General features: G+C 53.8%; 1 protein-coding gene and 1 long non-coding RNA gene across 11 annotated transcripts; both read right to left on the reverse strand.

The window, feature by feature from the left end:
- Positions 1 to 649: 649 nt before the first annotated feature.
- LOC112321931 (uncharacterized) lies at positions 650 to 12,147 on the reverse strand. Of its 9 annotated transcripts, none has more exons than XR_006653891.3 (7): positions 12,029 to 12,147; positions 11,078 to 11,186; positions 9,322 to 9,464; positions 7,467 to 7,588; positions 7,148 to 7,308; positions 6,887 to 7,051; positions 650 to 6,312 (listed from the first exon to the last, which is right to left on the reverse strand). It is a non-coding gene; the product is annotated as an uncharacterized lncRNA (long non-coding RNA). The 9 variants fall into 9 exon arrangements; XR_008426295.2 differs by having other exon boundaries at positions 9,322 to 10,639; XR_008426297.2 differs by having other exon boundaries at positions 9,322 to 10,639; positions 11,078 to 11,581; positions 12,029 to 12,136.
- A 4,871-nt stretch (positions 12,148 to 17,018) lies between these two features.
- Positions 17,019 to 25,699, reverse strand: RRP7A (ribosomal RNA processing 7 homolog A). Of its 2 annotated transcripts, none has more exons than XM_024579249.4 (7): positions 25,598 to 25,699; positions 24,044 to 24,186; positions 21,962 to 22,087; positions 21,190 to 21,307; positions 20,796 to 20,893; positions 20,177 to 20,375; positions 17,019 to 19,083 (listed from the first exon to the last, which is right to left on the reverse strand). In XM_024579249.4, exons 1-7 carry the CDS (start codon positions 25,671 to 25,673, stop codon positions 18,998 to 19,000), a joined length of 846 nt encoding a protein of 281 aa, XP_024435017.2. In that variant the 5' UTR covers positions 25,674 to 25,699; the 3' UTR covers positions 17,019 to 18,997. The 2 variants fall into 2 exon arrangements, with proteins under 2 accessions (XP_024435017.2, XP_024435016.2); XM_024579248.4 differs by having other exon boundaries at positions 20,796 to 20,944.
- Between the last annotated feature and the right edge of the window lie 1,675 nt (positions 25,700 to 27,374).

The following is a 27,374-nucleotide window of genomic DNA, read 5'->3' on the forward strand; positions in this document are numbered from 1 at the left end:
CACCACAGGCGTGCTGTGGAACTGAGTCGGAGCCGAATCTCCGCTTGCCACAGAGAGAATGGATAGACGCCTGCTGAGAAGGGTGCGTGAGCAGCCAAAGAGCCAACTACTGAACAAGTGCTGAATAAAAGTCGGTTTTCCACTCCTTCTGGTCTGCATCTAATTCTGCAGGCAGGTTTCAGAAGAACATACCAGCAGTCACAAAATCCCCATCTCGCCCTCTCAAAAGCTGTAAAGGAGGAAAGGAATTAATTATGCGGAAAGTGGAGCCGTAGGGACTCTCCATGGGGACCGCAGTGGGGGACCAGGACCAAACAGATGGCTTCAATTTTCCTTCTAAAAGTTTATACGTACAACCACCATTAAAAAAGCAACAAGTACTTAAAACAAGGCTGGCCAGACATCCTAGCAGGGGCACTAACGCAGGATGTGGCCACCTGGCAATTGATTGGTGATACAGAGCAGTGGGCCTCAGGCGTGACGCCCCGTGGCTGGGAGCACGCGTCCTGGGTCCGCGGGTCCCTGTCCCCTCACGGCCTTTCCTGCCTTGTCTCTCCTGCAGCTTGGGCCCCAGTCGGGCATGGTGCTCGCCCAGCCCCTGTCAGTGGAGAGAGCTGTGTGAATAGCGTCTACACCCTTTCTAGAAGCCAGAGAACAGTTCTACAACTGAAAGGAGCCGCTTTGGAAGGAGATCTGGAGGCCGATGGGGCCTGATGGCACCGCACAAGGAGCTAACAGGGGGATCCAAGGAGGAGGCCAGCCTTAGCACATGACTTGGGGGTCTCCACTCGGGAGAATGGGTGGGGGTGGGAGACAACCAAACTCACAGTGGGGTGGACATACGTGGGCTCTGCCACCAGCACACACCCACAGTGACTAGAGTGTGCCACCTGTGCACGCAGGTGCCAGCGCTACCCCTGCACACGGCACATCCTTTCCAAGTAGCACTTTCCAAGTGGCTTTAGTAGCAACGCCACTGACCAGATGTGAGACCCTGCTTTCAGAGCACAGGGGGCCCATTTTGAGAAGTTCATGATGTTCTCCTTAAAATAATTACTGGAGCATAATTTAGACCCAAAAAATGTGTGCTCATTTTTCTTATTTTTTTACCCTCACTAGAGGGCACGGGAGAGCGTGAAACATGGATGTGAGAAACATGGACTGGCTGCCTCTCATACCTGCCCCAACTGGGGACCCAACCTGCAACCCAGGCATGTGCCTCGCCCAGGAATCGAACGGGCGACCTTTCACTTTATGGGACAACGCCCACCCAACGGAGCCACACTGATCAGGGCAAGAGGTGAATTTAATTTCTAGAAATATGCAACAGTGAGTGTAACCTGCCTGATTAAGTAGAGAAGTTCCAAAAGTTGTTCTCGATCAAGGATATGACCAACGTAAACATTCTAAAGATCACGGACGAGGGTGCAAAGTACACTGTCTATTCCATTGGGGAAAATATTTTGGGGTTGTACTTCATATTTTAGATGTACTTCTACCAATTTTTTAAAAGCCTTCCAGGAACCAAATCTCAATAGTCAGAAATCCACTGAAGTCTAAACCCCTGGGGTCGCCACGGTGGGAACCCCACAGTCTTGTGCAACATTAATGAGATTAGGTATAAAGGTGCCAGAGCTGAGGCCTGCCCCTCCTGAGCAGGCCCTTCACACCTCATGCTATAAAGCAACAGTCAATTACCTTTCAAGCTGAAATACAAACCCTTCCTCCAGGATACTTTGCGCAGGTACCGTGTGCTTCGCATTGTTAATGAAAAGAGCCCGATAGAATATTCATACTTACCACATGCCATGGGACAGCCTAAGCCTTTATGTGAATTAACTTGCTCAGCACGACTCATCCTCAGTCTGTGAGGCAGGAACCAAGGCTCAGGGAGGTGAACTAACTCGTCCAGAGTCACACAGCAGGCACGTGAGGGACCAGGATTCGAACCCAGGCCATCCAGCTCCTGCGCAAACCCCTGCGTTGCACCCCTCTCAAAGCAGCTCTCGATACAGTTGCTGCTCCATTTCAAAGTGGGGAACCAAAGGCAGAGGGGCCAACGGTGGCTTGCATGGGGCTGCTGAGGTGGTGGGGTCAGCAGCACTCAGCAGAAGGACTCGGGGCTGTTGTGAGCCAGGGGTCCCTAACCATTGTGGGTCACAGGTCCTCCGAGGCGCCAGAGAGGGCTCTGGATCGGTCTCCACCAGCACACGCACGGGCACGGCACAGCCAACATCACGCAGTCCGCAGGTGCTCTGAAGTGGGTGGTGTCCCCGTCAGAGATGTGCCCTGCTCCCCTCCCCCCATCCTAGAGGAATTTCTCCATATGCAACCTGTTGGCATGTTTGATTCACTAACTCCAAAAACTGAAATGTTTTAGAATTATTAAGTACTGCTTTCTTCGAGACTAAATGTCCCTACCTCCTTGCCTCCTGTTCCCCCCCACAATACAGAGCCATTCTGAGGATAATTCTGAGAAGAAACCTGTCTGAAACCCAAAGTTTGATCCCAGTAAGCAGCTAGCACTGATCACAGATCAGCAGCGCCTGAGATGGTGGCCTGCGAGCATTCCCTCATTTGTTCACTCAGTTTATAAAGGGCCTACTAGGTGCCAGGTGCTTGGGACACAGTGGGAGCAAAACAGAGAAGCCCCGCACCCCTGCCGAACTTCCATTCCAGCAGAGGGAGATAAGCACAGAGAACAGGCAGGAGAGTGCAGAGGGACTTTTCAATCAGACAGTCAGGGTGCACCTGGGGAGCAAGTGACATTTAGAAAAAGACTTAGAGGAGGTGGTGGAGCTGGTCACTGGACAACTAGAAGGGACAAGTTCAAGGGGATTTGCCGTATACAGGCACAGGACAGAATATGTCCGATGCCTTCTCTGACGCCGATGTGGCTGGAGGGCAAAGCGTAAGATCAGAGCTCAGAGGGGTACTGGGACTGGTGGTGAGGACCCGGAGTGACTTTCGATACACGCGAGGACGCTGACACTTAGAGCGCAAGGAGGCGCCCTTGCAAGGTTCTGAACTGGGCATCCCGCCAGCTGCTGTGTTAAGAACAGATTTTAGGAGACAAAGGAGGCAGGGTGACAGGCGAGGCAGGACGGCAGCACTCCAGATGACAGATGCAGGCAGCTCCAACTGGCTGGCGGCAACTGAGGTGGTGAGAAGTGATCAGTGTCTGCATTTATTTTAATGCAGAGCCCGGGGCATCTCAGGACAGATCCGTTCTGGGGTGAGAGGAGAAGGGAGAAAGGATGAATGTAAGGGTTTGGGGGGCTGTTGCAGTCACTGGGAGTCAGCAGGCATGCAGGCCAGGTGAGGTGTGTGGGTGGGGACCCCCGGAGATGGGTGTGCGCACTGGGAGCATGGGGTGCTGGGCAGGGGGAGGGGGTCTGGCCAGAGATGTGAAGGGCGAGCTGTCAGGCATGATCAAAGGCCCGAGAAATTGCTGCCAAAGGAGAGAAAAGGTAAAATTAAAAAATTAATTTCTGGTTCACGCAGAAACGTTAATTTCATTCAGAGGGAGAACATCATGAATATATTCATTGGGACCTCACAGAAAATCAAGTTATCACACACAAATTTGGTACAAGCTGAACAGAGCAGATGATGCCTTCAGCTCTTAGACGGGCCTCTTTCCCTTGATCCTGTTCCGATTTGTATTTCAAAAGCATAAAACATTGATTTCACTTATATGTGGAATCGAAAGAACAAAATAAATGAACAAACAAAACAGAAATAGCTCATGGATGCAGAGAACAGGCTGACTTTGCCAGAGGGGAGGGGTTTTCAGGGACTGGATGGAAAAGGTGAAGGGATTGAGAAGTACAAAGTATTGGGTTGGCCAAAAAGTCCATTTAGTTTTTTCCATCAAATAAAAGACATATTTTTCATTTTCACCAATCACTTTATTGCTTTCGATATTTTGAGTATGTCAGCTGTCTCCTGCATGGTAGAATGTTGATTGTTCTCAATTAATGTCTCAATTTGATCGCTATCAACTTCAACTGGTCTCCCCGACTGTGGAGCATCGTCTGGGGAGAAATCTCCAGCACAAAGCTCGGCAAACCACTTCTGACACGTTCCATCAGTCACAGCACCTTCTCCACATGCTGCACAAATCTTTTTTTTTTTCATGCCTTTCAGTTGCATTTTGATCATTCTTGAAATAATAAAGCAAAATATGCCCAAAAAAGTTGCTTATTTTCTTCCACCTTCAATATTAAAATGGCTATACCAAAATTCACTAATTTTGGTAAGATACTTTTTAGCTACGATAGGCCAGCTGTCACAACACAACCTAACAAAATTGGTTCGAACGAAGTTAAAGACAACTGAGCGCTACAGGAGCCATCTTTCGGAACAAACCAGATGAACTTTTGGACAACCCAACGGTAGTTACAAAGCAGTCGTGGGGGTGGAAAGCAGGGCATAGGGAATATGGCCAATGGTATCGTAATAGCTGTGTGCGCTCCCAGGTGGGTACTGGAAATATTTGGGGGAACACTTTGTAACGTACATGATGGTCTCACCGCTCTGCTGTACACCTGGGACTAACATAAAATAATATCATACGTCAACTGTGATTGAAAAATAGAAATGTTTTAAAAAGTAGAAAACACTCTGTGTATCTTAGATTGTCTTAGCGTCTGGGCTCAGAACCATGCTGGCCTCTCCAAACAACCTGAAAGTTTGTAAAATTGTTGCCATCGAAACAGGAAAGATGAATACAATGTATTTTAAGATAAAAATTTGGTTCTGAATGTTAGTGGATAGTAACAGGTTTCAGAACTTCCACTGATGTAGCATTTAACGGTTTACACCCTGATCTGATTTGATGCTGAAAACACATGTGAGGTGAGTGGGCAGGTGTCACCCCTGAGGGGGTGCTGAGGGGGACCCCTTCCACGCTCACGGCACACAGGACCATCCCCCGGAGGACGACAACCTGCCAGGCTCCCACCAGGCCCTCTGGCTCTGGGCCCAGTTCTCTCTCCACTTCACGTGGTTCTTCTCGATTAAAAGGACTGACTTGAGGAGGGTCAGAAAGGACCAGGAAAGCCTGAGGAAGAAGCGAAAGCATGAAGGCAAGAGAAAACGCTCACCAGGCGAGCATGAAGGAAGCAACACAGAAAGGCTGGGAACGGCAGCTCTTAAACACCCACCGCTCAGGACCCCACAGATCGCCAGCGCTGCAGCTGGGCACATACCGAAAAGATTTTAGCCCTGGCTGCGTAGCTCAGTTGGTTCGAGCATCGTCCTGATCCACTGAGGTTGCAGGTTCGGTCCCCGGTCAGGGCACATACAAGAGCAACCAGTGAATGCATGAGTAAGTGGAACAACAAGTCTCTCTCTCTCTCTTTCCCCCTATCCCTGCCCTTCCTCTCTTCCTCTCTCTATTAAATCAGTTTTGTTTTTTTAAAAGACAGAAATAGGCTAGATATTGCAGACTGAAGGTGCCAAAGCACAACACGGCCATCCTTACCCTTACGATGCTCCTCCAGGCCTGAGTGTGGGCGGGAATGAGGTGGATTAAACTGGTCAGCAATTATTAAGTTAATTAATGACATGAATCAACTTAATATGAATTAATTAACTTAATTTTTGCAACAGCCCTATAAGGTTTTTAATCCAATTTTATAGATGTGGACATCAAGGCAGAGAGAGGGCGGGAGTGATTGCCACAACCACCCAGGGTAGCACTGTCAGAACCAGGTTGGAACCCAAGCAGCAGGGCCTAGCGTCTGAGGTAATAATCCGTTCACCACACACGTTTTTACAAGGCTAGTCCTAGCAGAGGGATAAGAGTTCAGATGCCATTTAAAAAAACCCCTCAGATCATTTTTGGAAAAAGCAATGTCTGTTGAATATTTGTTTTATTGAAAATAGCTTGGGTCTGCCCCGGCTGGTGTGGCTCAGTGGATTGAGCACTGGCCTGTGAACCAAAAGGTCAAGAGTTCGATTCCCAGTCAGGGCACATGCCTGGGTTTCAGGCCAGGCCCCCAGTTGGGGGCGTGTGAGAGGCAACTAATCAACGAGAAGCAAACAATCAATGTATCTCTCACACATGGATGTTTCTCTCCCTCTCTTTCTCCCTCCCTTCCCCTCTCTCTAAAAATAAATGAAATATTCTAAGAAAGAAAATAGCTTGGGTTCATAAAATCTTCACCACACTGGGCCCAAATGTCCATCAAGAGGGGCCCATCAGCCACGGATGATGAAAAGCAAGGAGGTGGCTCTGTGGGGCTGCTGTGCAATGTGACAAAGACTCTGCCCTTGACCAGTCTGGCTCCTCGGAGTCCTCTTCTCCTAGAAAAATGGCAACTTTTGGCACAATGGATTTGAGCCCCTCCCTGCCCCCCACGCACAAAGAATCTCAGGATGAGATTCTGTCCCTAGGATGAGGACCCCTGGGCCCCTTAAAATGCCTGCTGGAGAGAGCTCAGGCCTCCCAGAGCATTCCCCGTGGGTTCCAGCCAACACCCAAAGTTAAGCCTCTGAAACCGCCTCCCGAGCAGTCATTTCAGACAGCTCACAGCGGTCTCTCCTCTGTCCCTCTGAGAGGTGTATGTGCCTCCCACAACGCAGGAGTGTCATTCTCAAGGACCTGAAGGCCATTCATTTGAAATGTCGCCATCAGGAGGGGCAGGGCCCTGTGCCCCAGGCTCTGTGGGAGGGCAGAGCCCTAACTGCAGTAACTGCCTGCAGAGGGCCCATCGCAGAGACAATGACCAGCCCTCTTCCTCACTTTCTGCCCGTGTTCACTCCTCTGACTTCCTCTCCCTCCCTGCTCCCTGCTTCCCCCTTTACTGTGCCCAGTCGAGTGCAGAACGGCGCTCAGCTCTGGCCCCGCTGCAGCTCACAGAATAAAACCTGTTCTTACCACATTCTCTGATGTCCGGCTTGGTTTATCTTTGACACTTGCTCACCAGTACTCGTGATGAAAGGTGCAAGGCGTGCTCCTGAGTGGCGGGGACAGCGTGGAAGTGCTGCCCTTCACTTCGCCAGGTGCCCTTTTGTGCTTGTCAGTGTAGCACTTACTTAATTCCTTTTTTGAAAAGAAAGAAAAGCATGCTTGGCCATGCTTCTCAAAATCAAGGCGCAAACACCGAAATCATTTTAGGTCACCCTTCCTAAGCCTGACCTGATGAACTCACGCCACCCTCAAGGCTCCTTTGGAGTGGGGCTTTCTAGCACCCGTTTTGCAGATGAGAACCTGAGGCACAGATAGGGTGAGTAGGCTGTTCAAGATCACAGAGCTAGTGAGCCAGGCCCGAACCTCACACAGTCTCTGGCAGAGCAAGTCTGTTTGTAAAGGCAAAGACACGGGCACAGCACCTACGGTGACTTGGAAACAAATCCGTTCAGGTTTGAAGAAAGAGCGCATAGGTGCGCTCTCCCGCTCCGAGCTCTCCGAGCACCCGGTCTTCCCATGCCCCCTCTCCCTCCCCCAGGCCTCTTACCTGCGCCTTTCCCTCTCTAAGCTCCACACCTCCTTCTTTCGCTTCTGTAACTTGTTTCCTGAGTCCATGCGGCCCAGCTGGCTCTCTTCTACCACCTCTGTAACTTTCTAAATAAACTTTCTCTTATAATTTGAAAAAAAAAAAAGAAAAGAAAAAGTAAAAAGAGCATATAGGCATTTTAAACCAAATATAAAACATTCATCACTTGCTTACACCTTTGTAGATTATTTCTAAACAAAGAATGAAACAAAAAGAACTGTAAGGGGAAGAGGGATGGCGGAGACTGAGAAACCCCGGGAGGGAGGGAGGGAGGGAGAAAGGGAGGGAGGGGGGAGGAAAAGAGGCACAGCAAAGACGGACAAGCACAAAGCTTCCTCTCAAGGACTCTGGTTGGAGACCTCAATAATTTTATCTTTCTACCGAAAGGAAAACAAAAACCCAAACTCATGGAAACTGGATACATTTGGCATCTAAGTAAAGATGCTTCTTTTTTCATAATCAGATTTATTTTTAATTATGAAATTTCTTAACTGAAGCAAAGCGCCCATAAAACCAACTCACTCCAGCCTCCAAAAGAAACTAACCTTTATTTTAGAGATAGGAGACTTCTTGCCTTTGCGAGATTTAAAATCCTGAATTCTCACTCTATGTTGTTATGAGTAATACACATTTTGAAACATTTGTGATTATTCATGTCAATGTGTGTTTATAACACAAAAAGCCTGGGAGATACCCAGACTAGATACACAAATTTTCCTAAGAAGGAGGGCCTGGGTCTAGAATACAGCAGCCACAAGGTTGCAGAGTCCTCCTGGGCTGGCAGGCGTGCCTTACCACCTTTATAAAACAGACATCCTTTCAGAACATTCTTATATTGAACAAGCGAGCTACCGCCTCCCGGTTCATGTTTCACCATTGTACTTACTGGCCCTGACTAATTCAAGGATATTTTTAAATAACTTGTATCTCATGGATGGTTATAATGGTTTATTTCAGAGGTTAGGCTAGTAACAGTGATAATACTAATAGCCGCCATATATTCAGTGCATATACTGCTACATGAAAACAGTGCCGGGCCCTGACTGGTGTGCTCGGTGGGTTGGGCACAGTCCCAGAGAGCGAAAGGTCGCCAGGTGGATTCCCCGTCAGAGCCCATGTTTGGTTTTCGGGGTGCCTACGAGAAGGAACCGATCCATGTTTCTCTCTCACATCGATGTCTCTCTTACTGTCTTTCTCCCTCCCTTTACACCTCTCTAAAAATAAGTGAATAAAATCTTTTTTTAAAAAACTGTGCTAAATGTTGTATATATATATTATTTTACTTAATCTTATAGTAAGTGTTAGGCATTTAGCTCAATTAAAAATACTTATGCATTACAAATCAATAATGGTAAAATATAATGATTCAAATGAAATCTATTCAGCCTGACATATTCTTAAGCTTAAAATATACCACACCAAGAAGCTTAATAAGCAGCTAAAAATGCTGCTTTAAAAATGCTGCTAAACCTTTCAACATTATATATATCAGTTTTCATCTACACAGTAAAACAGAAGAATTTTAACTGTTTGGATAAATACACTTCCAACAGGCTCAAGTCGCATTAAGAAACTGCTACCTACAAGGTCTTTTCTCACTGAATAGTTTTTTTAAAAGCTATTTTAATCTACCATTTATTTCATGCTAGATGCTGAGCCGGGCGCCCCACTGGCATTATCTCATTGACTAGATGGTGCAACACCAGGTTCTATGAACCTTGCTGGACGTAGCAAATGCTCAATAAACATGTCTATTACGATCTCAACTTCCACATCCCTGATAATTCCTAAGGAGAGAAGGATTATGATGCCCCACCATAGATAAGGACACGGTGCTCAGTCCTGAGTGACCCAGCTAGTACCACGCAGGGCCCAGACAGGGTCAGGTTTGTCCCTTCTGACGCAGCCACTTCTCACTGCACACTTGATTCCAGAACATTCTTGGAAAGGATTTGGTGTCTTGTCAAAAACAAAAACAAAAAACATGCACTGAATATAATCCCGGTCAGGCACAACGCTGATTCCACGTAGACTGGAGGATACTGCCTCATTGCTGTGGGAATTGGAGGGGGCCCGTGGAAGACAGGACCCCGGGCGCAGAGAGTGCCAGAAAGCCGAAAGAAAACGGGTGCTACCATAGCTTCCGGGAGAGAGGGGCCCAGCCTCCAACACAAGGCTGCTGAGAGCCAGATCCCTACCAGGCCCAGGACTGACGCCCGGGATCAGTCTAAGCTGGGCCAGTCAGGGGTGCGGGCAGACTAGTGCCGACACAGCCCGAAGACAAAGAGAAAATCACTGCAAACTGGGGTAAGTGAAGAAAACAGGGCGCCGCCAAGTTAGGGACCAGGATGACACCTTCAGATGTTCAGAAAGCAGCTTCTTACAGTTTTCCTATTAACTGTTTTATAATGGGAACCTGTGGACAAGAGAAGCTCCTTAAGACTTTGTAAGGTGGAAGGAGTAGAGCTGTTCTTTAGAACCTTTGACCCCGAGGTGGTCCTTGAATCAAAAAACGTTTAGAAACCGCCCCCCTCCAATGTAAGTGTATTTCTCTCCATTTTCTCACACAAGGCGAGGAAAGGGCCCTCCTGCCTCCTTCTCTTGAATTAAGATCAAACCACTACCAGCCTAAGTGCGAAGAGACCGTGGGCCCTGGAAGGCGCGGGACGCTCTGGTGGCGCCCCCCGGGGCCCCCACGGCAGCCTCGGGGACGACCGCGGCCAGGGCTGCAGTCAGGCGGGACGCCGACAGGTGGCGCTGCAGTCTTCCCGTGGCCGGCCGGCGTCCGGGGTCAAGGCCGCCCAGGTGTGCGCGGTGCTGCCAGCCTGGGGTCCCGCCGCGCCGGGCAGCGCGGACAGTCGCGCCCCTCGCTGCGTCTTTCCCCTTTTTGCGGGTATTCCCTTTAAACTCTGCAGCGCCCGTCTCCATCCTCGCATCCGGTCCACCGCCTGCGCCGCCCAAGCCGCTCACCGGGGGCCGAATTCGGGGTCTGCGGGGCGGGTCTTTCTCTATCTCCCCTCAAAAAGCCTCCAACAGACGCCGCCCCTCCGCCCTCAAATCAGGAAGCTCTGTTTAGCCAAAACAAGGCTCACGTGTCTCGACCAGGATGAAGACGCGCCCACCCCGCAGGGGTTCTAGAAGGGGGGAGACCAGCATTGGGGCACAGTGAGGACGATCACACACACACACACACACACACACACACACGCAAGCACAAACACGCACACGGCTCTGCTCGGCCACCGCCTCCAGCCCGGAGACGCTCCCGCAGCCTGCTTCTGCCGCCCCGGGGCGCGTGCCCGCCCGCGCGCTCTCGCCTCGCCCCACCCCGGACCCTGCCGCCGCCCTGGAGCGCGCGCCCGGCCTCCCGTTTCCCTCTGTGACCCGGGGCGCCCCTCCTTCTCCGCGCCCCCTTGCGCACCTTGAAGCACATCAGCGCTACGAAACCACCCAAAGGGCGGGGGCGGGGGCGGGCGGTGGGAGGATCGAGTCGAGTTCATTGAATCTCAGCGGGTGGGAAACGGTTTCTTCGCCAGCCTGACCCGGGCTGCGGGATTGGATAAAACACTCACCTCTGTTTCCGCAGCTGCAGCGCTAGGGGCGTGGGTGGAATTTTTCTCTGGAGATCTTCTGAAGGCCGCCGAGCGTCTCTGCCCCCTTCGCCCCAGAAACCCTTCCAGTCTGTGAAAGGGGAGTGAGTTGCTGTTTCACCTGAGGGAATTCCTTGAGACCCGAAACACGAGCCCTTTGGGGTGGTGAACCCACAATACAATATACAGATGATATAGAACTGTACCCCTGAAGCCTACATAATTTTATTAACCAGTGTCACCCCAATGAACTCAATAAAAGAAAAGTGAAAAACAGGAGCCCAGTGGGAAGAAGCGTGGTTAACGTGCAGCTGGCGGTAGTTCCTGCACGTGTGCGTCGCCGGCCGCGGGGATGGGACCCAGGCCAGGAGGTGATGGCGAGAAGGATGGGAGAACGGAGCCCAGCTCGCATGGACGCTCAGGCCGCTGAATGAGGCCGAGCTGGATGGGGCACTTCACATCTCGTCCTTAGGGTCGTGGGAGGGCCTGTGTGAGGGAGATTCCAAAAGAAAGACGAGCTGCCAAGGCCAAACTTGACCTCACTCAAGACATTGCCCGGACCTGCCCTGCTAGTCCCGAGGTCGAACTGATTACCTTCCCGACTTCCACCAAACTATTTTTTCATTTAGTAAACATTAACCAAGCGAGGCCCAGCGCTAGGCCCAGCAAGGAAGGAGAGGTGCGCACTGGCGGGAATTACTGCCATCGTCTTAGCAACCATACTTGTTAGGCCCCCCAGCGCCCGCTAGAACTGTGAGCCTCCCTCTTGCTTAAGGTTGAGTTCCCTGGGAAACAGAGACGGAGTCTCTGACTTGCGCATGCACAAAGCGTATTGGGCAGCGCTAAGCGGAACTAATCCCGGAGGGAGCCAGAGAAGTTGAACTGGGCAGAAGTTGAACTGCGATGCATCTGGGAACTTAGCCAATTCCATACGGAGCTCAGGAGCTGGGGTGGTCCTTCACAGCTGTCCAAAACAAGGTCGGTGGCCAGCCCTCTGCAGCCCTGCATGGACGGGCTGGTTATTGGCCGTGGACCGCCCTGGGGAGGGCGTGCCAGTTCCCTTCCGGGAAGCCGCAAACCTCCGGCAAGAACTCCATGTGCGCTGTCACAGCGACACTCACTGGCAGCTGGAGGAATGGCGCCTCAGTCCGAGCAGGATTCTGGGCGCGTACCGCGGCACCCACCACCTCCCTTGCAGGCAGCCCATGTCCCTCTCCTTCGCTCTCCACGCGTCCCGGGGTTTTTCCTGCTACTTAGGCTGCAGGCTTGGGTGATGATCATATCACAGCTCTCTTCTTTTTAACTTCCTCTCCTAAACACAGGCCCAACGACAACAACAAGACTAAAAACCCAGTTAGAAAACAAAGGACTTGACATTTCTCCAAAGAAAGTATACAAGTGGCCTGTGCCATGGACTCTGACCAACTGGCGCTAGACAGGGGTTCCCACATCCAGTCTTCGCGTTCAATAATTTCCTAGAATGGCTCACAAAACTCAGGGAAACATTTATTTTTATTATCACAGGTTTATGATGAAGGATACAAGTCAGGACTAGCCAGATGACAGAACTGCAAAGGGCAACAAGGCATGGGGGAGGGGCATGGGACTTTTGAGGTCTCCCCGGGGTGCCGCCTTCCCAACACCTCCACGTGGCTCTCAATCTGAAGCTCTCTGAACCCCTAATTCTAGGGATTTGTATGGAGGCTTGTTAGGCAGGTTTGAGTGATGATTGACATCGATGACGCACTCACTCTCCAGTCCCTGTCCCTGGACTGGCTTGACCCTTCTGCTGACCACCCCCACACTATCACCAGGATATGCAAGGTTGGGGCTCTGTTTCGGGGGCTGGGCTCAAAGACCAAATGTTAGCATAAAACATGTTCCTAGCACTTGTACCACTCACAGAGTTAACACAGTTTTTAGGTGCTCTGGCAGGGAGACAGGAGCAATTACCATGCGTATTTCTTATTATATCACAATATCCCAGTCTCTAAATATTGGCTGTGGCAGGAGAGGGGAGAGTCTAGGGTTCTGAGAGTATCTCCTGCATTCAAAATTATTTTTTATAAAATTATTTTTCATGCAACTTTTCAGGGATTTTGAAACCCTTGCGGTACAGCACGGCTGGTGCAGAGCTGTGCATCCAGGCCAGGCCCAGCCTCACCTCCTTCCTTGTTGCCCTCCAGGAAAACAGGTGCTGAACCTGCCCCCACATGGTCATTGACAGAATTACAAGACATGTCAGCAGGCAGGGCCCGCTGTGCTCAGCCCCTGGAATCCAACACTGACTGAGAAAAGGGCTGAGCACAAACTGCCCTCCCCCTCAAAAGCCGGGGCCACTTGCTCTGAGGTGTGGTAGAGTGTTGGGCCCCTAAAGGACGCCTGTGCTGGCATGCTGGGCTCAGAAACTCAGTTCCTGCCTGTCACAGGGGAGGTGGACAGAAAAGAAATGAGCGCTGCCTGGAAGTGCCCAGGGTCCCCTCGCCGCGGCAGGGGACACGGAAGCCACTGTCTGGGCCTCTCTTCCAGGTCTGGTGCTGAACAGAGACAGGAGGTTGACATTGGTGAGTGCCTCGGGCTTCCTGCTTCCCCCACCACCTATTCCTTTTTTATTGTGGTAAAATATGCATAGCATAGTTTTTTACCATTTTTAAAGCCATTCCTAAGTGTATGATCCAGTGGAATTATTTATGCAACCATCACCACCCCAGAAGTCTACATCGCCCCCAGGATAAACTCCCAGCCCAGTGAACACTAACTGCCCACACCCCTGCCTGGGGCCCTGGCAACCAGCCTCCCACTCCCTGACTCTGACCTTGACTGCTTAGGGACCTCACATGTGGAATCATGCAGCGTGGGGCCTTTGTGTCTGGCTTACGTCACGTAGATAATGTTTTCAAGGTCCATCCACGGTGCAGCACGGGTCAGCAGGCATTCCTTCCACGGCTGAGTGGTGTCCATCGCATAGCAGGGCCATTCATCCGTGGGTGGGTGGACACACTCGTTCTCACCTTTCAGTGCTTGTAAATACGGCCACTGTGAACCAGGTGTACGAGTAGGGGTTCGAGTCCCTCTGTCGATACATTTGGACACACACCCAGAAGTGGAATTTCTAGATCCCATGACAACCCTGTTTACTCTTTGGAGAAACCACCCAAGGTTTCCACTGGGGCTACACCATTTTACATTCCTGCCAAAATGTGCAAATGTGCGAGAGACCCAATTCCTGCCCATCCGTTTTATAACACCTGCTGTTTTCCATTTTCAACTTCAGCCATCACATTGGGTGTGAAGTGGTGTGTGGCCTCATTGGTCTCCATGTGGCCTGGGCGGCGGGGCGGGAGGACAGGCCCACTAACCAGCAGATTCCTGAAGTCATGATGTGCCCCCACTAGGGCTGGAAGGTGTGGGGCTTGCTTTGCCCCTGGGAGGAACGCAGGATGGCCGATGGCCAGGACGCCAACCCGCTCCCCATTCGCACAGGCACCTCCGGGGCGTGTGCGCACAGTGCCGTGTGGCAGCCCTGGGGGCAGGAACTGTTGTCACCCACGCTTCACAGACAAGGGAACTAGGCTAAAACAGCACAGCCAGCAAGGGCTTCGCTCTCAGGGAGCAACTGGAAAGACAAACACCACGGCACACGGGTGCCCAAGAGCAAAATGCAAAAGCCAATCCGACCCTGGCCCCACTGCAGGCAGACTTGCCTGTGTGTGGGACAGGGACTCCCGTTTTAGGGCTGTCTTTTTTGTCGCGTTTGTTTGGTTTTCACGTGCACAGCCGCAAATGCCTAAGTGGACTGAACACCAGGACAGTGGGAGTCTGGAAGGCAGCTGGCAGCTGAGGCAGCTGTGGTCGGTGGCAGTGGCCCCCAACCTTTTGGGCGCCAGACACCTGAGCTCAGGTGGTCATGCGAGTAAAGCTTCCCTTGCTGGCCGCTCACCTGCTGTGGGGCCCAGGCTGAGGTCAGCAGTTTCTTAGAGCGGGTGGGCACTGTGCTGGGCCCAGGGTCGGGGGCTCAGGTGGGTAGACGAGAGAAAGACATTCCAAGTACTTGCTGCCACCGTGCAGGCGGAGTCTCGGAATTGCGTCTGGTTAGGGGACTCCTGAGTAAAGACTAAAAGGGGAGAAGGGCTGGATAACAAAAGGCCTTAAAAACCAGCCACCAGTGAAGAGGTCTGGAGGTGCAGAAACTCAGCCCTGTCTCCCTCAAAGAGGCTGTGTGACCTTGGGCAAGACACTTACCTTCTCTGAGCTTCAGCTGCCTTCAGCGTAAAAAGAAAGCGCATCCCTTCATTCAGTCATTAATCATTCGCACTGATAGTTAATGAGCAGCCTCTGTGGGGCTGCCATGAAGACTGGCCGAAGCCACGTGTGACGTGGCCTGGCACAGCGCTGCCGCTTCAGGAGCTCACAGTCGGTGCTCTTGCTGCGACTGTTCCGCAGGGTGAAATGCTTTGCGCACGAGAGCCACGGTCACTAGAGGCGGAAGCTCTGGCCTCAAGAGAGGCCACCCAGAGCCGTTGCCCAGACCCGGCTCGGACCTGAAGCCTGGACCGGAACAGCAGCCAAGGGGAGGGCACGTGTGGGTTTTGTTTTTCATCCAGCTGGGATTCGCTTGTAACAAAATGTGAGGTGGGAGCACTTGAGACCTGCTCCCTGATAGATGGCGTCAGTTTGGCTCAAATAAACTGTTTCAAATATGAAAAGGAATAAAAAGGCCCTGGCTGGTATGGCTCAGTGGAAGGAGTGCTGGCCTCAAAGCAAACTGTTGCTGGTTCAATTCCCAGTCAGGGTACACACCTGGGTTGCAGGCTGGGTCCCCAGTGGGGGGGTACATGAGAGGCAACCACACATTGATGTTTCTCTCCCTCTCTTTCTCCCTCCCTTCTTTTCTCTGAAAATAAACAATTTATTTTTACAAAAAGAAAGACTGGTGTGAGGTAGGAAATCATTTCCACTTTTTCCAGATGAACAGCCAGTTGGTCCTCCTGACCACCGAATTCACTCATCAGTTTGTCTTCTGCGTGCTGACCCTGGGGCTGGGAGCTTCATGCTGACCCTAACCCGTGGGGTCCTGCAGGCCCCAGGAGGAAAAGCTTTGCCCCAGGGAGTGCTCCTGGCAGGTCCCCTGACCCAAGCCAGGTCATCTCCAGGCAGCAATGTGGTTGGCTTTTTGGAGGTACTTGGAGATGCCCCTACTGCCTTCTGGGCACTGTGGTCCACCAGACTGCCTGACAAATATACCTGAGGGTCTAACGGAGCCCTCAAGCCAGACAGCCCCAGTCCTGGCAGGAGACAGTGTTAAAGCAGGAGACTGAGAGGCACAGAAGGGCAGTGCAGAACAGCCAGGATGGGAGCCCAGGCCGGAGCCCTATCCTGGCGCCACCTCCTGCTAGCTGTGTGTGCATTCACGTGGCCTTTCTGATCTTCCCTCAAAGCCTTCCTTCTTAATGTGGGAAGTAGCCCTGGTCCCAGTGAGCCTCTCCCACCCACCTTGATCTGGTTTTGAAGTTCTTCACATCTGGCATACCATGGGAGGGGGTAATGTGGGTACCACGTGGTGTGTCTGGGTCTTCCGTACATTTTGGTTCATCTGACCTCGTGGATATGGGAAAGTTTATGGCAAAGCACCCAGAAACACGTTCCCAGACGAGCCTGAGAGTAGGACGGCGCTGGAGGGGTCAAGGCAGAACGGGGGCAATGAGTGTTGGTGGACCGACCGGAAAGCTCCATGTGAGTGTTCATAGGAATTCGGTATTTGTCGCGATGATGTGGGAGTAGTTGGGTGTGACTTAACAGAGTCAGTCTTCTTGTTTTTTTAAAGATTTTATTTATTTTTAGAGAAAGGAGGAAGGAAGGAGAGAGAGAGAAACATCGATGATGAACAAGAGATACACTGATCCCTTGCCTTTTGCACACCCCCATCTGGGGTCTGGCTTGCAACCCAGGCATATGCCCTGACTGGGAATCGAACCGGCAACCTTTCAGTTCCCAGGCTGGAATTCAGTCCACTGAGCTGCACCAGCCAGGGGGAGTCAACCTTGAAGTGATCCACTGAATACCACTGACCCTCCTCTGTCAGGCTGCGAGTTGAGCGGTGGACACAGCAGAACTCTGCTGCCCTCAGACTAGAGCAGCACAGCCCAACAGAAGCCTTGTGTAACTTCACAGCTCCGTGAGGAATAGTAAATAGTAAAAATGGAACACAAAGCATCCAAGATGCTACCATTTCAGCGTGTAATTAATATAAAACAGTATTAAGACAAAAGACATTATCTTTTCTTACTGTGTTCGAAACCCAGTGTGTGATTTCTACAACAGTGCATCCCGATCTGGACCAGGTGACCCCGCACCCCCAAGAGCTACGAGGCCTCACTTGGAGCTGAGGTCACAGGTGAACCAGTAGTGTTCATGGGCACACGCTCCCCATGTTACTGTCCTCATGCACCCACCGCACCAGGCCCTACTCAGCCAGGGGACATCCGCAACTCCCCAGGGCCCCAAACGGGGACAGGTGACCAGTGCCCACAGGTGTTGCTGCAGGTGGGGTGAGCCTCTATGTTGCAGGGCCCGGACTTATGCTGTGACCTGGTCCCTGGGGAGCAGCTGGCATGTTATGATCACCATCCACAGAACACCTGACCCTGGGGCCTCTGTGGACACTGTTCTCACGCACGGGGAGACTGAGGCTGGCCGGCCAGCGGGCGGTGCCCTCCCATCCCGTGGGCCTTCCCCCAGGAAGGAATGAGTGTGAACAACTGCCATTCTTCTCTGGAGGAGCCCTCATAGGACCCTCAGGGCCAGTGGCAGCCCCACCACCGGCTGCTCCCCCGCCCCGCTCTAAGAGTTTACAACTCCTAAAGGCACAGAACCCAGGCGTGGACACGTCCCTCCATATCAGGCGCTTCATACACAGAGCCAGGGCCTGTCCCCCACGGGGCGCTACGAGTACACTGGAGCCCTGGGAGCTCTTGCTCAGTCAGTCACTGCCTCCTGGCTCACAGTGGGGACACTCCTGAAGCAGGGGCAGGCAGCAGAGCACAGGAAAGCCCCACTACACCTCTGGAGCCACACCTCACCACCATCCCCTCCCTTTTCCAGCGGTCCCTGTATGTGGAAGTCCCAGGCAATCACTATGTCCACATAAACCAACCTGAACGCGTGGCTGGTGCTATCAGCTCCTTCCTGAAGAGCGAAGACAGGCTCCCAGCCAAGCTGTAGCCCTGGGCTTGGGGCTACACAGACACCCAGCTCCAGGGCAGCCAGTCAGGCCAAGCCTCGATGGTCGCGACCAGTGAAGCTGGCAGAGTGGAGGTGTGGAGCTGAGGGTTCTCACTCCCACATGCGTGACATCACAAGGGGCACTGTGTCTGGACTTCGGGGGGCTCTGGGTTGGGGCTGATAATCTGCAGTGAGCTGGTAGTGGCTGCAAGAAGGTGGGGCTGGGATGGACCGGGCCCAGCCTGCAGCCCAGCAGCCCAGCCGCGGTCCCCGCTGCCCAGGGGAAGGGGAATAAATGGCTCTCCTGTCTCTCTCACGCTTTTGAGGCTTTCACTGCAGCGAGGTCCCTCCATTGAGGGAGAGGGGAGAATACAGCAGACTCTTAGCTTTCAGAGGGATCTGGAGATAGGCTGGCCAGAGACCAGGAGCCAGAAGGAACCACTTCCTGGGGCGGTGGCTTCCTCAGGGCCAAGCCCTAGGGCTGGGCAGGCATCCCTACATGGGGCCCAGGACGGCTGAAGCACAAGGACCGAGCGGTGACACTGTTTTCAACCGGCTCCTGTGGGTGACAGTCTTTGATGTTCATGTGGCAGCCTCGCCACCCAGGAAGTCAGGGAAGCGCTCCAGGCCTTCTTGTCCTCACCGGGACCCAGCCCCCGTCCACCGCCCACCCGAGCCGGCTCAGTAGGGTCGGAACTTGCGCTGCGCCCGCATCAGTTCAATCCTCTGCTTGTCCTCCTCGAACTTCTTGCGCAGCTGTGCTAGATCTGGGGTGTGAGGGGAAAGGGGGACACGGCCAGGGTCAGACAAAGAGCCCTGAGAGAGCTGCGCCCCCCCACCACTCCCCTGGGTTCCCACTCCCCACTGGCTTCTCAGCACTGCCTCCCCTCCGCTCTGGATGCTACAAGGAAACCGCTGACTGCAGGCCCAGTCAGAGCGCAGAAGGCAGCATGCCTGCCTCTTCAGGCAGAAAATTCACCAAAAGAAAAGGCACAGAGAAAGGTAAAAGTCACTTACTGCCTTCCTACCGCCCATCTACAGACCCCAAAAGTAAAGGAAGAAGGCTCTGGGAGTGCTGGGAGACTCCCGGGGCCACGTCTCCCAGCCCCTTCCCGCCGCAGCAATCCCACTCGGGAGGAGTAAAGGCACTCCCAGCCCAGAGTGCCCTGGGCCGCTCTGGTCGCTGGGTGGCTGGGTGACTGGGTCTGAGGGGTCTGTGGGGCCCAGAGGACCACTGTCGGGTGAATCTAGAGGGGACGAGGGCAGCGGCGGAGGCGCAGCAGGAGGATGCGCAGTGAGGCAGGTGAGGGCGGTGTGACCGGGTGGTGGGTCAGGAGCAGGACCCTCTCCTCGCTCAGCCTGCAGGGAAGCTATGCAGCAGAAAGGGGGATGATGGGGGTGGAGCCACGCACATCCTCACCCCTGCCTGGAGCCAGTGGCCAGGATCAGGCCCTCCCTCCAAGGCAGTCTCCACACGCGGCCACCTGCCATAGACACCCATGCACACAGAGCAGCAGCCCTCTCTGTGCCCACAGCAAATACCGAAGGTCCACCCTCGGCAATCTGGCCCCAGCACTAACTGCTCAGCAGCCTGGCTGTGTGGGTCCTACATCCCAGCTTCCTCCATAGCACCTAAGCAACCCAGGGGCCCCCAGAGCAACCTCTGGGGAGCAACCAGGGCCCATCACTCTGCTGCTGTGGGGCTGAGACTCCAACCCCAAAGGCTGTGGGAAAGTCTGGGCCTCAGGACACTGTGGCCCAGCCGCCAGGTCCAGTGCCTGCCTCTGGACTCTCTGCCTCTCACGGGGCTGGGGGCTGTGAGCCGTGGGGCTGGAGGATAGGCTGGGGGCACGTCCTTACGCTCCATCTTGGTCTGGCGGTGCTGCCAGGCGTAGAAGTTGAGCAGCTCCTTGCGGGCACGCTTCCTCTTCTCCCTCTCCAGCACCCGCAGGCTGGCTGCCTCGGTCCGGGGTAGCACGGGCCGCCGACCTCGGCGGGTCACCTTCACCCAACCCTCGTCGTCAGGGACCCCTTCCTCCTCCTTGGCCTTAGCTTCTTCCTGCGAGGAATGTGACCCTGTAATGGCACCTGGGACCCACCCTGCAGCCACAGGAGCACCTCTAAGCCCCCATCTTCACCTCAACCCCCCACCCCACACACCCAGAACCTGGGCACCCAATGACACGTGCTGCTCCTTCCGCCCCAGCACAGTGCTGGTGCCCAAGGTGGGCGGGGGTGCGGGTGCGGGCGTGGAGCTGCCTGCCATTCAACACCGCCTCCGCTCCATCCTCTGACCAATCGTTCCCTACAGACCCAGCGACTAGATGCCACCAAGTCCGGTGACCCAGGACTCAGCAGGGGAAAGGAAGTCTGGACTCTGCGTCGTGACCAGGACAGCTGCAACCCCACACCCCCTCGAGAGCCACCAGGACACCTGGGGCCCCACCTTCCCCACAGCGGCCGCCCCCAGAAGCCCTACCTCAGCTGTCTTCTTGTCATACGCCTCCATGAAAGTGTCCACTTCAACCCTCAGGGCCTCCGGGTCCAGGACGGAGTCTGTGTAGTCACGGATCCACTCTGAGGGAGACAGGGCTTCCTCAGGCTGACACTCGGGGCCCCCGCCAGGACCTGCCAGGCCGGCCAGGATTTTCTTACACCGGTACGGGCACGAAGACCGTGGCCCAGGGTTCGGGCGGTAAGGAGGTTGTAGTGGTGGGCACGCTGGGCCCTCACCTCTGCCCACCTGGCGGCCAGGCCCCCACCTTCCTCATGCTGCTCTCAGGGCCCGTGAACGCAGCAGACACTGCCCCACGCAGCTTCCCCGCCAGCCCAGGGACCAGGACAGAGGCGCCCACATCTCCTGCAGTACTGACTGTGAATGCCGCTCTGCACGGGGTGGCTCTCTGTCGACACCAGCAAAGGGCCCTTCAGGGCTATGGCAGCCGACACCCCACTGGGCTTCTGGAACACCACATAGGCTACCTGGAACCCCTGCAAGGAGAGTGATGTCACCGTGCTGGCAGCCTTCCCGTTCTTCCCACAGCCCACATCCGGCACAAGGGGCTCTGCCTGCCCTCAGCCTGACGTGCCCCTGGACCAGGGGAGGCGTGCTGGGCTGTCCCTGAACTGTGAAGATAACCGGGGGGCTGTCCGCAATCCAGAGGTGGGATGGCTGCACTCCTGGTCACCCACCTTGTGCTGGAAGGGACCTGTCCCCACCAGGGGCCTGTCCTCCAGTTGTGGGAGGGGCTCAGGAAAAGTGCGCCCACCCTAGGCCTGAGTGGACGCGCCATCCCCGGGAGAAGGTGTGGACTCAGGGGACACAGGGCAGTGACCATGGGGCCCTGGGGCCCGAGAGGAGGTGGCTGCAGCTGGGGAGCTCAGGGAGGGCCCTCAGGGCAGGGCTTGGAAACGGTCTCTGAGCTTCCACCCAGGACAATGGAAAGAGCCAGCAGGACGCTGAAGGATGTGGCGAGTCCGGGGTGGAGTGGAGGCTCTTCACCTGCCAGCCCTCCTGGACCACACAAGGAATACTCTGAACGTCCCACTGCCACCCGGCACCACCTTCCCCTGCCACGCTGGGGGTACTGCCCTAGCCCCACCCCAAGCCCCCATTCTCAAAGACTCCAGCGCTTGCAGGCTTACCGGAACAGGCTTGGGGTGAAAAAACTTCGACTTTGGCTCCTTTGGGCTCTCATCGAGCTCGGGCTTCCCGTGAAACTCCACTGACTGGACGGGGCCGCACGGGGAGAGGAGGCGGGACAGGCACTCCTGCCATGGCCCAGGAGGCAGTGTGAGTGGGTGCAGGGCCTGCAGGAGCCTCCCTCCACCCTGCAGGTCTGGGACCCCACATCTGGGCCCCAGCTAGGGGCACACAGGGGAGGCCTGGGCAACCCACCGCCTCCTCAACGTGGAGGTTAAAATCCTACCCTCCCGGGGCCTGAAACAAAAACCTTGTCAATCAGCATGATAAAAACTGGGGGAAAACACTACCCTTTTGCCAGCCAGGGCGCTGAGAAGGATGGAGTGACAGAATCTGGGGATCAGTTTTTTGGCTTTGACAGCACCCTCTGGGAAGCACATGCCCAGGATGTATCTGGTTTTCTCACCAAAGTGCAAGGGATCTCTCTCTCTCTCTCTCTCTGAAGGCACATCCATCTGAAAGATTCGACTTTCCTATCAATTTCTCCAGGTAAATGATCCCAAAAGTAGAAATAGGTTCTCAATGTTTTTTAAAAACATTATTACAAGACTAGATGGGGACATTTTGGGGGTTATTCTGAGTATTCTTACTTTATAAAGCAACCAATAAAGTTTCACTACCTGAATCAGCCATTTAAAAATCAGCAAGTTAAATCTATGCTGTTGGAATCAGCATGCTACGCAGCCTTGATGGGGGGAGGGGCACGTGGGGAATCCGGGGTGCAGGTGATGCTGTTTCTCCATCTGGGCACTGATCACAGGCGTATGTTCAGTGTGTGAAGCGCTCGGGCTGCACACCTCTGGCCCAGGCCCTTCTCCACGCACGCACTACTGGAGAGTAACGGCTAAAAATCACACCCTCTCCTGTCAACGGTTTCCTCTACTTAACTACCAGCTTTTATTTTTAAGGTGTGTTAACTATAATCTTTGAGAAACTGGTATTTCTTTTTTGAAAAATAATAGTTTCTCTTCTGTTAATTCACATAATACTAAATTTAACAGTTTTGTGAAAAAGTTGATATGCCTAGGTAGATTTAGAAGTAATTTTTCTCATATTTTGCCTATTCTTTTTTCTTTTTTAAAGATATTACTTCTAGAGAGAGGGGAAGAGGGGCAGAAAGAGAGGGAGAGAAACCTCAATGTGTGGTTGCCTCTAGCACGCCCCCCAGTGAGGACCTGGCCCACAAAGCAGACGTGTTCAGACTGGGAATCGAACTGGTAACCCTTTGGTTTGTGGACCAGCACTCAATCCACTGAGCCACACCAGCCAGGGCAACTTTTCCTATTCTTTACTAGGGACAGACACCACTTTTTATAATGAGGGAAAGACAACATACAATTGAAACAATTCTAGGTAATCACAAAAAGGCTTGCACTTTGTGTTCCTTACAACTTTGTATTTTTTTTTTAAAGATTTATTTATTTCTAGAGAGAGGGGAAAGGATGCAGAACCCGAGGGAGAGAAAAATCAATGTGTGGTTGCCTCTCCTGCGCCCCCTACTGAGGACGCAGCTGGCAACCCAGGCATGTGCCCTGACTGGGAATCGAACTGGCGAACCTTTGGTTCTCGAGCCAGCACTCAATCCACTGAGCCACACCAGCCAGGGCAAATGTATTTTTAAAAGTACATATTTTGGGTTTTTTAAAAAAAATTTATTTATTTTATTTTTAGACAGACAGGAAGGGAGGGAAAAAGAGAGGGAGAGAAACATCAATGTGTGGTTGCCTCTGGTGTGTCCCTTACTGGGGACCTGGCCCACAACCCAGGCATGTGCCCTGACTGGGAATTGAACCAGCCATCCTTTGCTTTGCAGACAGGCACTCAATCCACCAGCCAGGGCCTAAAAATACATGTTTAAAAAGCAAATTCCCTGTCACAAGAGAGAGATGGCCCTCTAGACACCTCCCCTTGGGGCTTCAGTTATCGATCTCTGTCCCCACTAAGGCCTTGGTGGGGACCAGTGGGAGCCCCACTCTGCCTAAACCCCACGGAGCTTACAGACTCCCTCCCAGACACCAGCTCACCTCTGTGCAGTACGGGGGCACATTGAGGACAAAAAGGGTCCTCTTCCGAGGCCAGGAAGACTTGGTGCCTTCTCGAACTCTGTGCTCTCTCATATACAGGTAGTGAGATGCCTGCTGCTTTTCAGAGAACTTGATCGGGACAGCTGGAAGGGAAAAGGGGCAGGGAGGGATGGCGTGAGAGGTAGGTTCAGGCTGTCGCTTTCTAGTCCCATCTGTCTGTCCACCCCCCGCCCCCATCCATCCTTCACGGAGGCCTTCCTCTGGGCGAGGCCTGTGCAGGGTGCTGTGCAGGCTATGAGAGTGAATGGGCAAAGCGTCTGCCAGGAGGGGCCCCCAAGCTGGTGGAGGAGCCAGAAGGTAACCGGGCAATTATTATAGGTGGGCAGTGACACGAGGGGAAAGGTCACCCCTGCTGCCAAAACCCTTCCCGGCGCCGGAGGCCCGCAGGCCCAGGGCACCTTCTCCCACCACCCTCCTCTGCCACTCGGCACACGTGCCAGGTTGGACCCACCAGCTCTAGTCCTTCCACATTGTCTTACGGTTCTCAATCTATATTTGTATGATTATACGGATAATCGCTCACGTTCTCTTTTTTTTTTTTTATAATAGAGAGGGGAAAGGAGGGAGAGAAACATCAATGAGAGAAACACCAGTCGCTTGACACCTGTACGCCGCCCAACTGAAGACAAACCCACAACCCAGGCTTTTGCCCTGATGGGGAATCGAACATGCGACCTTCCAGTGTACGGAGGCCACTCCAGCCACCTGAGCCCTACCGGCCAGGACCCCATACATTTGAATCCTCATAAACTACGGACGGTTTTCCGACGCTCACATGGTCATGGGGAAGCCAGCCAACAGGTAGGCAGGGGCAAGGCCGCACCGAATACGGGAGACAGGGTGCAGCAGTCGCGGAGATGGGAGGCGGAGGCCCTTAGATGAGCGTCAGGAAGGCCTCCTTCAGGGGGGCCGGGACTCAGAGCGGCCAACAGTCAGGGCACAGCTGTGGCGGGAACTCGGGGGGAGAGGGCACCGGCCAGGACCCGTGGGGCCCGGCGGGTCGGCGGTAACGCGTTCGGACTCGGCCGGAGGTGCGAACGGTGGCCGCCGAAGGCAGTTCAGGCGGTTGGGGTGGGGGGTAGAGGTGCGCGTGGAGGCAAGATCTGATTTAAACCTGACTTCAGGAAGAACCGCCCGGCACCTGGGTGGAGGACGGAAGCAGGGGCAGGAACACACGCCGGCGGAGCCGTGAGTAGGGCAATCCCGCCCCGGGGGGGGGCCGGGCGGGGAACTGCAAAGAGGCGAAGAGGAGGACCAGTGCTCGGCGAGGGGGACGGTGGAGGGGACGCGCCTGCGGGAGAGCGTGGACAAAGGCGGGGTCTCCGCAGCGCGGCGCTGGCCACACGGGCTCGTCCCGGGAGAGTCCGGCCAGACCAGAGCAAGGTGCCGTGCGGGTGTCGGGGGACATGGCGCCTCTCAAAATGCCGGGCCACCGCCGAGCCGCCTCTGGGCAAAATCTGGCCGTACTCAGCCCCGCGTCCCGCAACCCCTCACCTGAGTAGCCGAGTGGGCTCGGAATCCCCTCCTCCTCAGGGCTCGGAGCCGCACGCTTCGCCCTGCCCGCCACCATCTTGCCGACCGGAAGCCGCACGGGCGGCTGGGAGTTGTAGTTGGAGGCTGGTAGCTGCGCCGCCTGGGGTTCCTGTCTTCTTCCTCATGATGGGCTGGCTTCTCTGGCCCGGGTCACCCCAGCGTCCAACCTTCGTTTGCCCAGAATAAAGTCAACGCATAAATGTGCAAGTAACTGAAGGCGTGAACGGGGGCCGTTCTCAAGTGCGAACTCACCTGTCTATTCACTCATTCGTGCATTCATGCATTCCACAAATCTAGTGAATGTGTCCTAAGCGCTAGAGATACAGAGGTGAAATAAAACCCAGCCTTCCTGGAATTTGTATTGTATCGGGGGAGAAGAACGATGACTACTCAAAGAAGCAAAATACAAAGCATATACGTCAATGCAAAGTGCTAAACAGAAAAATGAAGCAAAAGGGGAGGTGGTGAGAGGCGGGTTGCAATTTTCATTAAGGTGAAGGCTTCACTGCAGTGACATTTGAGCAAGTATTTGAAGGAGGTGAGGGAGCAAGGCATTCAAGTGTTGCGAAAATATATTCTGAGCAGAGGGAACGGCAAGAGCAGAGGCCCTGAGCCTGGAGCCTTCCTGGGGTACTAGAAAAATCGCAAGGACACCGCGTGGCTGGAGCGCAGTGAGCCAGAGAAGAATCTGAGCGGCAGAGTCTGGCTGACCCTGTGGGGTCCAGTAGACCACTGGAAGCACTTGGTTACTCTGCCTGTGTGGCTTGGGGCCACTGTGGGGTTTTCAGCAGCAAGGAGTGACAAGTAAGCAGTCATTCCGGCCGTGACATTGCAATTAGACTTGGAGGGCAAGGGTGGCAGCAGGATCGTACAGGACACCATTGCAGCAAGCCAGAGGAAAGACGATGGCTTGGTCACTAGGGGAGTGGCCATCGGGGTGATGAGAGGTGGTCAGATTCCGGGTATGTCTGAAGAATTCCAAAAGGATTTGCTGACAGATCAGACATGCAATGTGAGGGAAAAGGAGAAATCCAGGGCCAGGGCTTGTTTCCTTGTCTTTGGAACTGGAAGGGCGGGGCCGTCGTTTATAGTGCTCCACCTTCCCTGCTGTGTCCTGTCACAGTGCAGAAGAGATGTCCTAGTCAGGGTAATGGCTCAGCACAGGGGTTTGCACCGCTAGCTGATACTTCAGAACCACACTGCGAAAAACGACAGCCATTTTCTTGTATCTCGGGATTTTGTGGGTTAGGGATTTGGGCAGGGCTCAAAGGTGATTCCTTTGCTCCACAAGGTATTGACCAAGGTCACTCGGTATTCAACTGGCATGTGGGCTGGTCTGAAGGGTCCAAGTCAGCTTCACTCACATGGCTGCCATCGTAGCTGGGTGGCTGGAAGGCTGTGCTCATGTGGGACTGTCAACTGGAGCACCTACCCATGGCTTTCCCCGAATGTGGGCTCAGGAGTCCGTCCTCTTCCCTGGTGGCTCAGGGACCCCAGAGAGTCTGCGGGGGCAGGAAGTGGGGATACTGCCAGTCTTTCAAAGTCCGGGCCCAGAAGCTAGCTCAGTGACATCTGGTCAGAGCAGTAGCAGAGCCCACTCAGACTCAGAGGGGCACAGACCCCCCCTCTTACAGCGAAAAATGTCCAATCATCCGCAGCCATCTTGATCCACCGCACCATCCCCGTTACCATTGACTGCGGGATCTTTCTTACCATCTGGTTGGTGAGATCTTCCCAA

Source organism: Desmodus rotundus, chromosome 3 (assembly GCF_022682495.2).
Source record: "Desmodus rotundus isolate HL8 chromosome 3, HLdesRot8A.1, whole genome shotgun sequence".
Lineage (NCBI taxonomy): Eukaryota > Metazoa > Chordata > Mammalia > Chiroptera > Phyllostomidae > Desmodus > Desmodus rotundus.

Coding starts and splice junctions, on each gene's coding strand:
- RRP7A (XM_024579248.4), bottom strand. CDS start 25,673: ATGGTGGCGGGCAGGGCGAAGCGTGCGGCTCCGAGCCCTGAGGAGGAG. Junction 21,308..21,961: donor TTCACCCCAAGCCTGTTCCG/GTAAGCCTGCAA, acceptor CTCTCCTTGCAG/GGGTTCCAGGTAGCCTATGT. Junction 20,376..20,795: donor ATGACAAGAAGACAGCTGAG/GTAGGGCTTCTG, acceptor CATTCCTCGCAG/GAAGAAGCTAAGGCCAAGGA.